We start from the raw sequence: 16,484 nt of genomic DNA, 5'->3' as shown, positions 1-16,484 counted from the left end.
TTCAAGGAAAATTTACAGTAAAGTGCTCGTGTCAGAAAGACAGGAAGTCTTGGGGCACCTGGGTGGCACGGTCAGTTACGTGTCCGACTCTCGATCTCAGCTCAGGTCTTTTTTTTTTTTTTTTTCAATTTTTTTTTTCAACGTTTATTTATTTTTGGGACAGAGAGAGACAGAGCATGAATGGGGGAGGGTCAGAGAGAGAGAGAGACACAGAATCGTAAACAGGCTCCAGGCTCTGAGTCATCAGCCCAGAGCCTGACGCGGGGCTCGAACTCACGGACCGCAAGATCGTGACCCAGCTGAAGTCGGACGCTCCACCGACTGCGCCACCCAGGCGCCCCCTTTTTTTTTTAATTTTTAACGTTTATTTATTATTGAGAGACAGAGACACAAAGAGCATGAGCAGGGGAGGGGTAGAGAGAGGGGGAGACACAGAATTCGAAGCAGGCTTCAGGCCCTGAGCTGTCAGCACAGAGCCGGACGCAGGGCTCAAACTCACAAACCGCGAGATCATGACCCGAGCCGAAGTCAGTTGCCCAACCAGCTGAGCCACCCAGGCACCCCAGAAGATTTCAAAAAATATACAAAAAAGAAAAAAAAAACCCTCTTGGACCTAATGGATGAGTTTATCAGAGTCACAGAATACAAGGACCATACATAAAAGTCAGGTGTATTCCCATATGTCAGCAATGAACCGTAATCTGAATTTTTTTAGTTACAATGAATAGCAAGGAACCCTAAAAAAGTGCACAGCTGTAACTCTAACGAAATACATGCAGAATCTGTATACAGATTCAAACAAAAATTGATGAAAGGAATCAAAGGTTTAAAAAAACGGAGAGAGACATCGTGTTCGTGGATTGAAAGATTCAGCATTACGAGGATGCCACTTCTCTCCAGCCCGATCGACAGATTCGATGCACTCGCGGTCAGAATACCCAGCAAGCTCTTCTGTGGATGTTGACGAGCTGATTCTCAAATGAATATGGAAAAGCAAAGGACCTGGAATTGCCAGCAGAGTTCTGAGAAAGTGCAAGATTGGAGGACTCCTAGTACCCAATGTCAAGAGTTACTGCAAAGCTACAGCAGCCAAGACAGTGTGCTACTAGCAAAAGGAGAGACACAGAGTCAACGGAACAGGACCGGGGGTCCAGGCACCGACCCACACAGATACAGCCGGCTGATTTTTGACGAAGGGGCAAAGAGTGTTTAATGGAGAGAGACGGTCTTTTCGACAGATGGTGCTGGAATGAATGCTTGACCGTGCGCAAGAGCACGAACCTGGACGCACGTCTCACGCTTGGAACAAAAATCTACTCACAAAAGACCCCAGACTGGAGGTAATCTGTGGCTTGGGTGTGGCAAGGGGGTTTCGGACACAACACCAGAAGGGTGACCCATGAAAGGAAACCGCAGGTACGCTACCTTGTCAAATGAAAACCTTCCACTCTGTAAATGATACTGTAAAGAGAACGAAAAGACAGGCCACAGGTTGGGAAAACATTTACAAAGCGCATAAAGCACCCGATAAAGGACTTGTATCCAGAATATTTAAAGTACCGTTAAAACGCAACAATATGGAAACAAACAACCCAATTTTTGAACTGGGCAAAGAATGTGGACACTGAAGTCACCCGTTTCACACAAATAAGATACACAGATGGTAAATAAACACAGAAAAGATGCTCAGTATCATTTATTGGGGGAAACGCCCGTTAAAGCCACAACGCAACATCACCCCTCACCTACCGGGACAGCCAAAGCCCAAACACTGAAAATGCCAAATGCTCCAGAGCATCCAGAACAACGGACGTTCGCTGCTGGGGAGAAGGGAAACTGGGTGCAGCCACTCTGGGCGACGCTGGCAGTTTCTTATAAAGCCGGACAGAGCACAGGACCCAGGAATTATATCCTTACGTGCTCGCCCACGTGAACTAAAGACATCTGTCCACACAAAACCCGCAGCCGGGCGGAGCACACAGGAGCTGGGTTCATAACTGCCACCGTGGGAAAGAGCGGAGACCCCCCACCCCCGGCGTCGGAACGCGGGAACGGGTGCGGCACGTCCCGTGTGCGAGTCCCGTGTGCTACGGGGCCACACGGGAGGGAAGACGGGGAGCCGCCGGCTCCCCCAGCCGCTCGGGCGGAGCGGAAGCGCCCTTTGCGAAGTACCGGAATCCAGGGCCCAGGGCCACATCCCACGGGATCCCGCGGACTCTAGCAGAGGCAGAACTGCAGGGCAGACCGCGGACGACGGCGATGCCCCAGGGGCCGGTGGCCGAGGCAGCGGTCTGCGCGCACAGGGGCGTCTGGGGGAGACGAACGTCCAGGCCCGGGGTGACGGATAAGCGTGCATTTGTCAAAACCCAGAGAACCGCGTGTCACAGAAAATGAACTTTAATGTTTACAAACTAGCGAAACGAGACGGCCTGGAGGTCAGGGGACGCCAGGACGGAAGGCAGACGGTGCCAAATGACCGGGACTCCGCGACGCTGAGTGCACGGGGGGGGGGGGGGGGGGGGGGGGGGGGGCAGGAGGAAGGCTGCCCTAAGGAACTCTGGAAAAGGTGCTGAGCAAAAACCGTGGGGACAGAAGGCAAAGGAACGGTCTGTGAACACCGGTGTCTGGTCGGTTTTTCTCACGGAGGAGAGCAATTGCGAAGCCGCTTTGCAGGTGCGCGGAGCTGAGAAAACAGATCCGCCAGGCGGGTGGTGGCCCGGACCTCACAGCAGGGGACGAGGAAGCTCGGAGGAGCGAGGAAGCAGGGGCGCCCGGGCCCCGCGAACCGAACCGGGCCGGCATCGGAGCCCCCGGCGCCGATACACGTCACCCTCCGCGGAGATTGAGACGCACGCGCAAGGAACAGGCCGGAAGCGCGTGAGCACGTGCACACCTGACCCGCTCCTTCCGGAAGCAGCAGCACCGCTCTAGTGACAGCACTCCCGGCTCCCAACGCCACTCTCCGGTGAAGAAACCACAACTGGAGAAACGGCTGGTTGTCGGGCCGGGAGCAGACAGGGGCCAGCAGCGGTGGTCAGTCCCGGCGCGCCGGGAGCGGGGCACAGGGACACACGTGAGGCACGCGGGACCGTCGGCGCCGCCAGAGCCGGACAACCCGAAGCCGTGATCAGGAACAGTCTGCGCCCGTAACCCGAAGCGCACCTAACGTGAGGAGAGGAGACAGAATCCTTCCCAATGGAGGAGCTCCAAATGATACATGGACAGGCGCTGGCGGGGCTGCTGGGGGGGCTGGGGCCTCCCTCCCCTGGGGTCGCCGGCCCAGATTCCGGCTTCCAGAGGACAGAGAAGGGACGGGAAAATGCACCTGACACAGGACACACCCGGAAACACACCTTCACCAGGTGATGCAGGTCAGCATCACCTGCGGGGAGTCGTGAGGACTCAGACACCCGATCTGGTGGCTAGAAGGGCACCTCCCCCCCCAATGACCCGTCTCATCACGAGAAACACCAGATCAACCCAGCGTGAGGGACACTACCAAATAAGTGACCAGAACTGCTCAGAACTGTCAAGGCCACGAAAAGTCAGAAAAGGCCGGGAGACTGCCACAGACCCCAGGGGACAAAGCAGAGGAGGCGGGGTGTGCAGTGTGGCCCAGAAGGGGCCCTGGGACTGGAGGGCTCTGGTGGGAAACCCCAAGAAAGTCTGGAGTAGGCTTAATAGTTGTCTTTCTTTAATTGTCTTGAAAACCCGCTCTATGTGGCTCACCGCGGTGGGAAAAGAAGGGAGTCCTGACCCCTGACAGGCCGGAGGCCGGGGGGGTGGGACGCTGGTGGTGGAAGGGGCCAAAGTCACCTGAGGACAAAGGCCCGCCGCCCCCAGCCACAGAGAGCACACCAGCTCTCTTCTCCCTCACCTGCCTCCACCCAGGGCAGGAGCCGCCCCGTCCACATGCCCCGGACCCTCGAGGCCACGTTCACCGGTGCTCCCCCAGGTGGAGCCCGGGCCCCTGCTCCCCCCACATCTCTTCCTGGGCCCGTTCCAGAACACTGGGGCTCCTCTACAGAGGGGCCTAATTAGAGGCACATGCTTCCTCCCAGGAACCACAATTCACACTCCACTGCCACGAAGGAAAACAATTTGGGCTCACCAATGGGCTTTAGAATTTCTTTCTTTTTTTTTTTTTTAAGTAATCTTTATGCCCAACGTGGGGCTCAAGTTCACAACCCCAACACCAAGAGTCAGATGCTGTATCGACTGAGCCACCAGATGCCCCTGGTCTCACCAATTAGTTTTAAAAAGCAATTCTAAGCAAGAAGCATAGGAAAATTCCTACCTTACCTACCAGGAAACAATGAACATAACTTGGATTAATATTTCAGAAAAGGAGACCTATTTCAATTTCCGCTCCTGTTACAGAAATGGCTAAGTAGAAAGAAAGAAGCTAAAATTTCAAAATACCATAACATCTCAAAGCTAAACCAACCAAGTGAACCTAGAAAGGCTTAGTCAACCCCCACTGCAGCCCAGGAAGGCAGGAGTCAGCCTCCCACCCCCAACCCAGGAAGGCAGAAGACAGTGCCCCATCCCCTAGGGTGGAGAGGGTAACCAAGAGAATGATCTAGAAGTGACCAGACTACCTAAATATGCATTATCAAGGATGTCTTCAAATGTTTTCTTTTTTTTTTTTTAATTTTTTTTTTCAACGTTTATTTATTTTTGGGACAGAGAGAGACAGAGCATGAACGGGGGAGGGGCAGAGAGAGAGGGAGACACAGAATCGGAAACAGGCTCCAGGCTCTGAGTCATCAGCCCCAGAGCCCGACGCGGGGCTCGAACTCACGGACCGCGAGATCGTGACCTGGCTGAAGTCGGACGCTTAACCGGCTGCCCCACCCAGGCGCCCCCAAATGTTTTCTTTAAAAAACAAAAAGAAAAAATTTTCTCTCCCGTTCAGATGAATCTCTAGAAGATTATAGCAGAACCATCCCCCAAAACGCCATTCTCCACTGGCCGGTTCTTAATGACCGTGGTCACACTGTGGGTCTTGGCACAGGAACACCGGGCTTTTTCTTGACAGGTGGGAGCCGTAGACAGCTCAGAAACAGCCGTAGACAGCTCAGAATGAATGAGCACAGAGTCCCCTGAGAAAGAATGAGCAAGGGACACTCATGCAGATACGCCGATAAATCACAAGGACCCAGAGTGAAGATGGCAAGGCAGCAGAGACTCTAAAAACTTCCAGAAGAAAACACAAGTTACTCAGATGCTGCCGGGGAGGAAGAAATGCTGATCTGGCCTTGGTCCTGGGGTCGGGAACTTCCCGAGTGCGGGGGCCGAGAGGAGCATCTGCTGTTGTGTATGACAAGCCCCTTTCAACCTGACCCGGGTTCCCACCAACCAGGTGACCCTTGGGGCTTGGGGGCTGGTGGCCGGGGGACCCAACCTGTGATTAGCAGGTGGGAGACCGAGCTGAGCACCCAGGACCGAGGATCTCATCAACCACACCTGTGTCACGGGGCCTCCACAAAGACCCCCAAGGGAAGGGGCTCGGGAGCCTCCGGGCAGGTCAACGGACACACGGAGGTGCCGGGAGGGTGGTGCCCCCCTCCCCCCCGCAGGGCCTGGAGGCTCCGAGCCCCTTCCCCACCCCTTGCCCTGTGTGCCTCTTCCAGCCCTGTTTCCGAGAGTTGTAACCTTGACGATGGACCAGTAAACATGAGTGAGGGTTTCCCTGAGTTCTGTGAGCCGTTCTAGCAAATTATGGAGGCTCAGAAGGGGGGGGCGGTGAGAACCCCGACTTAGAGCTGGTGGATCAGAAGCACAGGTGACAGCTTGGATTTGTGACTGGCATCGGAAGTGGGGGTGGTCTCGTGGGACTGGGCCCTCAGCCCGGGGGTCTGCATGATGCCGGGTGAGAGCGTGTTAGAACTGCTTGTGAGGGAAAACCCCCACGCACTCGAGCCCAGAAGCGTGTCAGGAGACAGAATGAAAGTGTTTCCCGTTAGGCATCTGGGAAAGAGCAGGGGTCAGACTATGTGAAGACTTCTCATCATCAGTCCAAAAAGTTCTGAGGAAACTTGCTTTGACTGGGAATCACAGAGCCGGGCAAATGAGTAATTCCCATGGGTGTACGAAAAACACAGAAAGTTCACCTCCAAATCCTTTCTTGAAAAGTTTGGGGTAAATTCCAGCAAAAAAGAGAGACTAAAAAGAAAAAAGACGGTGACGCGAGATCTGAAAAATTGGGAACACAACCAGGAGAGAGTCGGGGGCCTCTTGGGTGGGTGGCTGCTTTCCTGAGGGTCCACACCAAGGGGCTGGAAGCGGCGGGGGATGGGGGGAAGGGAGGGGGACGCGGCTGGAAAAATATCCCACGGGGACAAAAAGCAATGACAGAGACAGTCGGCAAAGAGTCAAGGAAATCCTGTGAAACAGGATAGAAGCAGAAACAAAACAGGGTCCTTCCTGCAAGGTCACAGGTGGCCTAACGATGCTGTGGACGCACTCTCGTCCACGTGCCGAGGGCGAAGCGCAGGACAGGGGTCAGTCACTTAGCCTTGTGGCGGGTCAGCGGCCCCCAAGAGCTATTATAAAACTCAGCGTCAAGTGAAGCGTGTGGACAGCCCCCCGTGGCAACCGGCATCGTGAACAACCCTGGGACTTCGGAGACTTTACCGAAACCTTCTGGAAAAAGACCAGCGCGGGATGGGTGCCCGCTTGCCCGGGGCCATTTCAGCCACAGAACCTCGTCCCTTCAAGATGGGAAACCAGTTCCTTCATACGGCTGAAAAACACTCATCCTACCCCAAATAAGAGAAAAGATGGGGGGAAATGCCTCTGTCAAAGCCAGAGGGTGTGTGCTCGGCACCGGGCTTAAAACGTCGGCCTGACCCAGTAGCTCGCGCTGCAAGACAGACCTGCCAACGGAGATCAAAGGCAGCCCCGCTCATCTGAAAGGCTGAGCCTGGTGCTCTCAAGCTGTGCTCCCTGCCAGCGAAGCCACCAGGGTTTTCCCACCGTTACAGGCCCCCTTTTAAACGTCTATTAAAGCTTCCTCGGGTAACAGCGTCTCCACTTTGTGCTAAGTGACAGCTCGAATACACAGAAGGACTGTTTAATCCTGTAGACGATAAAGCAGCGCCAGCAAGAACTATTTTTATAGTAACTCAAAAGAGAGGAAGGCGTGGCTGAACGCGCACACTGGCGACCCCACGGTCCACAAATCGCCCCAGGGTGTTGGGTCACCACTGTGCCCCGAGAGACGGGAAACCCAGACTCGTGCTCCTAGGGCGCACCCCACTCCCCAGTGTTCCTTCCGTGGGAAGGAAGAGCGAGATGCTCAGGGCCCATGGCGCAGTGGAGGCGGGCCAGGCCAGGGACCAGTACCCTCTGGATCCCCCGGAAGAGAGCCGGTCTGCTCAGCCGGGCCATCTCAGTCTGGGACTCCCCGTCTCCACCGTTCTCCCCCCACACCCACACTGGTTTGAGAATCTGAGTGTGGGCTCATCCTGCATCTATCTCCCCGTGTAGACTCCTCCACTGCCCGCAGGCTCAGATGGCTCGTGCCCCTTCTGGGTATGGGGACAGGGGCAGGGAGGTGTGCTCGGCGCCTGGGGCGGGGCTGCTGAGGGCTGGGCAGTTCTGGGCCCGGTCATATGTGGATCTTCCCAAACCCCGCAGGTGAGGCGGAGGCTCAGGCTTCACCTGCCACGGTACAGAGGCCTCCCCGAAGCCACGGGAGCAGCAGTGAGGCCTCGGGGCCCAGCACGACCTCCTCGGCTGTGCAGGGGCTGCCTGGGGCCTAGGTGCGGCTCCTGAGTGGGGGGCACAGCACGGGAAACACTGAGGTCAGGCGACTGGGCCGGCACAGCTAGTGGGCGGGAGCTCTGCGGGGGCACCCCTCGGCCCATGTCCTGGGAGTGGGCGCCCCCCAACACTGCCCAGGCTAACTGGGGAACCCAGCTCCCGGTGCGGATAGAGGTCAAGGGGGACCAGGTAAGAACTCGCTTGCCAGCACTCCTGCTCCTCCAACTCCACCCCATCGGACCTCACCCAACCCGGCTGGGAGGAGGGGTGCGGAGGGGGAGCTCCGTGTGAAGGGATGCCTGTGGGAGCTGCGTGGGGAGAGGAGCGTCCCGGGGGCCTGGGGAGCGTCCCAGGGAGAGGGGTGTCGGGGGAAGAGCCTCCCGTGGGGAGAGGTGTCCCAGAGGAGCAAGGCATCGGGGTGGGGGGGGAACCGTCCTGGGGTGAAGAGTGTCAGAGGAAAGGGTGTCAGGGGAGGAGCGTCCTGGAGGAGGGGGTGACCCAGGGGAGGGGTGTGGGAGGGGAGGGGTGTCAGGGGAGGAGGGGTGTCCCGGAGGAGGCAAGAGTGTCAGGGGAGGGGTGTCAAGGGAAGGCGGTCTGGGTAAGGAGCGTCCCGTGGGGGGGGGGGGGTGTCCCAGGCAGAGGGGTGTCAGGGAAGGCACATCTCTGGGGAGAGGTGTCCCAGACAGGAGGGGTATCAAGGGAGGGACGTCTCAGGGGAGGGGCGTCTCGCGGGAGGGGTGTCCGGGAGGGAGGGGTGTCAGGGGAGGAGCATCCTGAGGGGAGGAGTGTCCCAGGCAGAGGGGTGTCAAGGGAAGGCAGCCCGGGGGGGAGGGGGGCGTCAGGGGAGGAGCGTCCCGTGGAGGGGGGGGGGGTTCAGGGCAGGGGCTTCAGGGGAGGGACATCTCGGGGAAGGGGTGTGGGTGGGGGAGGGGTGTCCCGGAGGGGGGTGAGGGGTGTCCAGGGAAGGCGGCCCAGGGGTGGGGTGTCAGGGGAGGGCCGTTCCGGGGGAGGGGTGCCCCGGGGGGAGGGTGTCCAGGGAAGGCAGGCCGGGGGAAGGGTGTCAGGGGAGGGACGTCCCGGGGGGAGGGAAGCGGGGGGCACCGTCCCGGGGCCGGGGGCGTCCTGGGGCGGTGGAGGTGTAGGCGCGTGCGCACAGGGGCAACAGTGACCGCAGCCCCGAGCTCCGCGGACTCACAGTAAATGAAAGCGAGGGCCCTCAGGAGCACGATCCTGGTCAGCCAGAAAGTGCCCGTGCGGAGGCGGGCCGGGCAGCCCGTGGGGTCGCGCCCTGACTCCGGCGGAGTCTCAGGCTCGGGGCCCGAGTTCCCCGCCTTCCGCCTCCTCAGCGTCTCCTCGGGCGCCGCCATCGCGGGGCCGCCAGTGCGCGTGCGCGGAGAGCCCCTCGGGCCCGGACGCCCCGCCCACACTGGGAGGCCGCGCCTGGCCGCGCTTGGGGGCGGGGGGCGCGCTCCAGATCCGGGGGCGCGCGCGCGCCCCACAGGGCGCACGGGGCGCTGCGGCGGAGAGGGCGCGGCCCGGGGTGGGTCCCTGGGACCCCCTGAGTGTACTCCTCCTGGAAAGGGGCTGAGCATTCGCTCATTCATCAGTCCGGTGCACTTTCCGGACCTAGGCGACTGCCCTCACGGAACGTCACTCTGGGGGTGTTGGAAAGCTTGGGTCTGGCCAGGCCCAGGGTAGGCCTGGTCAGCGTCCCTGTGAGCGACAGAGGCCCCTCGTGGGTCCCGCGCTCCCTCGGCGCGTCCCCGCGGTGTATGGAGTCGTATGCCGGCAGAGGAACGGTTGGAGGGGTGGCTTCACCCCAGGGCTCCCGGCTGCCACTGCTCAGGGTGTGTGGCCAGGTGTCCCCCAGGTGTCCCTTTCCCAGCCCCTCATCTCCACTCTCCGAGGAGGATGTTGGGATGACAGGCACACAGCTAGCGAGGGGCGGCACAGGAAGCGGCTGCGTCCTGAAATGCGGCCGGATCCTCGAGCTCAGGTCCGCAAAACCCCCTTACGCGGCCACACACTCCTCCTACCAGCTCTCAAGACTGGACCTCCAGCCCCTGGGGAAAGTGGGGCACTGAGATTCACAGGAACGAGGAGCTTACCCACCAGTGACCCAAGCGGAACCCTGGTGAGACCAGCAGCAACTCCAGCTTATGGGGATAGAGCAGCCCAGGCACTCCGCAAGAGAGATGTGCCGAGTGCGTGGACTCCTGGGTCCCCCTTAGGAGATAGAGGGTGTGCAGGGCAGGGGATGCATTAGACCTTCAGTGGCTAATGGGCAAACTGTGATGTGCTTGGAAGCAAAGCATTAAGGTACGCGTGGGTTTTTCATTCTCCGCAGCTCTGTACATATTAAAGACCCTATTCTTGTGTGTAGGTTGCAAATGTTTGTCCTGGGTTTCTGTTTTGACTTCTCGTTCCGAGTGTTTTGAAATATAAATTACTGATACTTGTGTGGTCAAATCATCAGTCTTTCTTGCTTGTTTAATTAGATCGTTACGGTATTCAAGGTGAGCTCCATGAACCCTTCTTCAGCCTCCAGCTAGCTGTCCCCCACCTGCATTGTTGGGGTAATAGCACATACATGCATCATATAGTGTGAGGTTTTTAAAAAGTGCCCCCCACTTTTTTTTTTCTTGCCATGAAAAAACCCTCCCTTCGGAGCTTAAGGGGGAAGTGGGACATGTAACAGATTGGCCGGGGGTGGGGGTGGGGACAAACACCTTCTGCATCCTGGCAAGCCCTCAGGGGAGAGGCGCGTGCCCCAGAGCTCCCATCCTTGGGGATCAGAGGGACAGTTATTCCAGGTCCTTCCAGGCGAACCCACAATGCACCTCTCCTCTCCAGCATCCAGGTCCTGTGCTTGGGATGGGCCAGCACAGCTGTTCGGGAGAGCAGGGAGAATCTAGCGCCCCTCACCCCGAGCCCGCTCGAGTGTCCAGGCATTCCCCGGATGCGGGAGGTGCTCAGGGGACGGAAGGCACGGAAGGACAGCCCTGCCATCAGGTGTGACCCTGGGTGCTGCTTTCAGGTGGGGACAGGCCTCACAAAGGGCCCTTTGTCCTCAGCTTCCCCCGGCCGAGTTGCATTGTTCTCCCCAGAGAAGGGCACAATGGGGCATTGTGCAGAGCAGAAAAGGGCCCTTGTCCAGCATCCAGCTCCCTGGGCTCCAGGCTCCCTCTCCGGGTTTACCCAGGGTGGGCGAGGCCATCAGAGAGGTCTTCTGGGAGCTCGTGTTCTATTTCCTCCGGGACCCGCCTTGCTGGGAGCTGACTGCAGAAGTCCAGCGAGTCTGAGGGGCCAGAACCCACGTGAGAGCGGACCTCACAGAGCGGGGCTCCGTGCTTGCCTATTTCTGCCTGAATTTAATCAAAAGTGCACAAGTATATTATTTGGCATCTACTGCAATCTAGATGAACCTCAAAAATACCATGCTAAGGGGCGCCTGGGTGGCTCAGTTGGTTAAACGTCGGACTTCGGCTCAGGTCATGATCTCACAGTTCGTGGGTTCGAGCCCCACGTCGGGCTCCGTGCTGACAGCTGGGAGCCCGGAGCCTGCTTCAGATTCCGCGTCTCCCTCTCTCTCTGCCCCTCCCCTGCTCGCACTCTGTCTCTGTCTCTCTCAAAAATGAATAAACGTTAAAAAGAAGTAAAAAAAATATATCATGCTTAGTGAGAGTACCAAACACACAAGGCTGCGTGTTGTCTGAGGCCACTTACACGAAATGTCCAGGGCAAGCAAATCTGGAGACAGAAAGTAGATCAGTGGTTGTCTGGGGCTGGGGGCTGGAGGCAGGGGGCAGGGGGGCAAAGGGAACGACTGTTAATCTGTGCACGGTTCCCTTGTTTGATGACGAAAATATTCTAGAGCTAGACAGACGTGATGAAGCCTCAGCATTGCGAACGCGCCGAGTGCCACTGACCCATACGTTTAAAAATGCTTAAATGTGAGGCCATGTGAATTTCGTTTCAATAATAATAATAATAATAATAATAATAATAAACCCTACGTTGTATCAGAATCTCCTAGAAGACACCCTTTTTTACATTTTGGAGTAAGTCCTGTCATTTACACCAAACTTACCTCTTCAGCTAGATTAGGGGGCATCTTAGGGCTTTCGCATATTTAGATGTGGGTGCATCTGATGGTCCGAGGAGGCACTCCACTCAAAAACACATCTTGTTTTGTAAACCTTGAGGCTCGTGCTGGGGAGGCACAGGATGGCTGCTCCGGCACACGAGGGTCTCTCCAGAACAACCCTTCACCCACGCCAGGAGCCCGGGGCACGGGGCTCCTACGCCTACATTTGCAAGCCAAAAACTATACAAGAAAAAGTCAAGCTGGTTACAGAGGGCCGGGTACGGAGCCCCGCGTGGCCAGAGCCAGAGAGGAAGAGCCCAGAAAAAGACGAGAGGGGAGACAGGGAGGCTTCCCTGAGAGGATCCGTCAGCTCCAGACCGGGGCTGGTGTCAGAGAGAGCCGCGGACAAGGCAGAATCCCTGCAGGGGGGCCCGTCCTGGGGGGGGCCCATCCACAGCTCCTCCGGTACAGCCCAGAGCCGAGGCTCACACAGGCCCACGGGCTGGCCGGACTCCCAGCAGCTGCGGGCGGCTTCACGGAGGAATGAGCCCCGCGTCGGCACCTCGTCCAGCTGTCCCCAGGCACCCTGGCTTGGCAGCCCCCGCTGCATCGGGGCGATTGTCCCCGACGTGCATCTGCAGCTGTCTCTGGCACCCACGAGGACCCAGCTTGGGCCCGACCGAATCACCCACCCTTCATTTACCCCAATTTTTCATGTCCCGACATCTGTCGATGGGGGAACAGAACCCACGGGCGCAAACATCTGTCACTTTCTCCCGGAGGGGTGGTCAGTTTGGGCGGGTCCCACCCTGACTGTGCAGCGGCCAAGACCCCGGGTGATGCTGGCAGGTGCGGGTGGGGGTGGGTGAGCAGGTGCTGGGTCATTTGCTGGTTTTCTGGAACTGTGACTCACGGACGGCTGTTCCGCTTGGCTCGCCCGTCTCCTCTCCTGGCACCCTCGGCTCCGGGCCACGAGCACTCTCATGCCTGCACCCCAGCGGGAGAGGTGGCCCCGCGTGGCCCTGCACGCGGGTGCGCCACGACCGCGAGGCGAGAGGACAGCAAAACACCCCGGTGTCGTTACATTCCGTGGCCGTAGAGCCCTATGGGGCCAGAGGATGTGGCGCGAAGTGTTTTCTCTCAGAGTGGGGTCCTGACGCGGAAGAAGTTTTGGAAACCGCCCGGGGCCAGGGGTCACAAACAGGAGGCCTGCAGGCCGAATTCTGCTCCCAGAGCTCTGTCAGTCACCAGTCACCACAATAACGCCGCGTAGCAAACAGCCTTGAAGCTGTTGTGTTGGCCGGAGGTGCTGCCCGTCGAGCGGGGCTCAGGTGTCCATCTGCGGTCAGCGGGTCCCTGGCTGGCCCTCGGGATGACCGGGGCCTCTTTCCAGCCACCCACAGGCCGTAGGACTCCTTAGAGCCTCACCCACAGCGGATTCGACGCTCCCCTCCCGATCGGGCTCCAGAAGGGACCCACATCCAAGGCCCCCAGTTTGGTCCCAACCTTAGTTCGTAGGTGAGACTGAGGGCTGGGCTGGGGGGGCTTGTCCCCAACACCGTCCATCGCTGGGTCTCACCTTCCTATGGCTCTCAGCCAGTGATTAAAGCAAACACTTCATTTCTGAACAGGATGGGTGGCGTTCTCCCTGGAGAGGGGAGGTAGGCCCAGCGGTGGGGACGGGCTCTGGAAGTTGCTAGCATGGCGTGATGAGGGGTCACAAACGGAGAAACGATAAACACGAGGCGCTGGCTACCACAAGCCCCAGCACCCGTGCACCTCAGCTCATGCAGGGGCCACGCTGACCCCGCAGAACACACAGGCATTCCGGACCCCTCTGCTGCCCAGAGCAACCCCGGAACTCACCCGAAGTCAAAGGGCCACAGGGGACGTCATCAGGTCCCGTGACCTAGAACGCTCTCCTTTCCAGAACTCCAGTGCCTTCTCGGGGAGATCCCTGCAGCTCCCTCCTACCCCCTTCCACACCCTGAGGACAGGAGGCCGGGGCGGGCGGCCAGCTTTCACGCTTTGCTAGAACGCTTGGCCAGCAGGGGTCCTTGCGGGTTTGCAGCCAAGGAAGCGGGCCGGGTCTGTGCCAGCCAGAGTGCCAGGCCCCGAGGGACTGAGGCAGAGCAGCTCCACAAACTGCCCCTAACCTCGAGCTTCAGGGGGCAGACCTCCACCGGTCCTGCTCTGAGTCTCCCTGGTGGGCTCCAAACAACCACCAGCTCTCCCACTTTGCTCAAGGCTCCCGCCTGAGAGTGTCTTAATTCAACCCTCCTTCGCCAAGTTCAGAAAAATAAATACTTGGGAGACAGCGGAACTCTTTTGACAGGGTGTGTTTTAATTCGCCTCTGGCACCGCCGCGTCTCTGGAACCTTCCGCGGTGGCAGAGCCATCCGGGGCCCCTCGCTCCGAAAGAGGATTTTTTTTGGTATTTTCATTTCAAGCTAGCATTGGCCTTTCCTGGTCATAACGGACACGGGGCTCTGCTTCCGAGGGGTCCCGGCTTCGACATCTTGAACCAGAAGCCTCATTAAATCTGAAAGTTAAGTTTGGAAGGACAAGCATAGCTCCCGGCAGCCTATTTGGGCTCGAAAGCTGGTTTTCTGGAGTCACCTTCAACGTCCTGGCTCCCCTCCTGCATGGGGGTTGAGAAGCCCTCTCCCGGCCCCACTGCCTCTTCAGAGGAGCCCAGGGGGCCTGGGGACTGAGGTCCAGGGGCAAGAGCCCATAGGAGCCAGGGGGCCCATGGTCCAGAATGAGGGTAAGGTCTGGGGCCCAGGGGAATGAGGGTCCGGGAGGAGGGTGGGGTCTGGGGTCCGGGGATCTAGAAGCCTGGTATCACATAATGCCCGTCTGCATAGACGTGGCTTACGGGATGGAAACGTCCAGAGGAAGGCCCAGGCAGACCCCAAGCCTCTAACACCTCAGCGGACTCAGTTTCCCCGCAGGTGGTATGCTGGTGCCTGGCCAGCTCTGGCCAGACGCCTGTGACTCGCCTCTACCCAAGGAGGGCTCTGCATGCAGGCCCCAGGACCCTGCCTGAGAACGGTTTGGGCTGCGGAAGCAGTCTCTGCTTGCCATCAAAGATACACACTGAGACCCGAACGTCGCCGGTGGAGTCAGGCCCCCAGGCCCAGGACGGGGAGAGGAGAGATGGATGGGCACAGCCGGAGGCCGGGGGGTCGCGTCCAGCAGGGGGTGAGTGGAAGCCAGAGCAGAGCCCACAGCTGTTCCCGACACATCTGCACAGCACATGTCACTGGGCAGACAGCGCGCGCCGGGCTCAGCCCTCCGGGCTAAGCATTGCCCTCTCTCCCCCGATCTTCTCAAAGAACCGCCACAGGAGGGGGTCCCACTGCCCTGTCCTGTCCCCGGCCACCCCTGGGCAGGGTGGCTATCCTGATCGGCCTCAGAGCCGGTGACAAGGTGCAGCCTGGAGCACATTCACCCCAACCCGGCGGTCGGGAGGTGTCCTGAGGACCAGCACCCCCCACGGGCTGGCCCAGAACACCCTGGTCCTGCAGGCAGGGGAGGGGGGAATCTGGGCACGATCTCCCGGCGGCCTCTGCACACACAGAAGGCGAGGGGCAGACACAGCCAGCTTCCAAGTGGACATCAGCCCAACCGAGGAAGGGCTTTGACCCAAACCAGAAGGTCCACGCCAGCTGGCAAACTACGTCGGGAGGGGTGTTTCAACAAAAAGCTTGGCCCGGAGCCCTGGGAGTCTGTTACTGGGGGCCACTGGACTCCTGGCGCCCCTGTGAGCCCCCTCGCCTCTCGCTCCGGAGACCCAGCAGGGCAGGACGGGGCTGTCTTTGCGGAGCCGCTGCTCAGAGCTGATCGCTCATCTTTGTCCTGGATGTTTGGTTTCTGCAGACCAGCCAGTAATTAAAAGCACCAATTAATCTCTGAGACCGAGCTGGGGTTCCCAGGATGTGATGCCAACTGCTTCAGGCTGGCTCGCTGAGAGGCCCAGGTCATGGCTGCAGACACACAGGGGGCACGCCGTCCCTGGGGCTCACGGGCCCATGTGGCCCGCGCCCGGTGCCTTTCTCTGAAAGTCTGCACAAACTGTAGACGTGGCCTCCCTGGCTGTCCAAGATGCGGGCCAGGCTGAGGGTAGGTAGAGGGTAACGCAAGGAACGAGAGTGGGATACCGTCCTCCATGGTGGCCTCCTCGGCAGCCCTTCCTTCCCATTCAGCCTCTCCAGCGCCACACATGCACACACACGCATGCACACACGCAGATGCGCACACACACACACACACACAGACTTCCTATGCACCCCTAGAAGCCAAGGGCTGGGCAAGTTGGGGGCCCTTTGCCTGGAAGAGGTGTCCCTGGGGCCCTCCAGGCCCAGACTGGCCAGGTCTTGTAGGCTCTCAGGGTGCACATCAGCCTACATTTCCTTCTTCCCAGGTGCCCTTGGAGCCTCTGCCAGGGGCCTAGGTCTAGAATCTTCACGTACATCAGCCATCCCGTGCTCTAGGGTCTCAGGGCCTTTGTACATGTTGTCCCCCACTACCCCCACCATGAGGGAGTGGCCTTTCCTCTTCAAGCAGTTGGAACCTTCAGGTCTCAGCTTAACGTCACCTTCTCAAAGGTGCCTTCCGGGACCCC

General features: G+C 58.9%; 1 protein-coding gene across 5 annotated transcripts in view; it reads right to left on the bottom strand.

Annotated features, from left to right (window-relative positions):
- The window catches only part of LMF1 (lipase maturation factor 1), an 85,646-nt gene extending 76,473 nt beyond the window's left edge, over positions 1 to 9,173 (bottom strand). For 4 of the 5 annotated variants that reach the window (XM_045461820.1, XM_045461823.1, XM_045461819.1 and 1 more), the window contains exon 1: positions 8,966 to 9,173. In XM_045461820.1, the coding sequence (XP_045317776.1) occupies positions 8,966 to 9,137 (172 nt within the window). In that variant the 5' untranslated portion in view covers positions 9,138 to 9,173. The remainder of the gene's footprint in view (positions 1 to 8,965) is intronic. The other variant, XM_045461824.1, reaches the window with a different exon arrangement.
- Positions 9,174 to 16,484: the final 7,311 nt, after the last annotated feature.

The sequence above is a fragment of the Leopardus geoffroyi genome, chromosome E3, assembly GCF_018350155.1.
Source record: "Leopardus geoffroyi isolate Oge1 chromosome E3, O.geoffroyi_Oge1_pat1.0, whole genome shotgun sequence".
Classification (NCBI taxonomy): Eukaryota; Metazoa; Chordata; class Mammalia; order Carnivora; family Felidae; genus Leopardus; species Leopardus geoffroyi.
The sequence above is the reverse complement of the archived record's forward strand: the minus strand, read 5'-3'. Positions and strand labels throughout refer to the sequence as shown.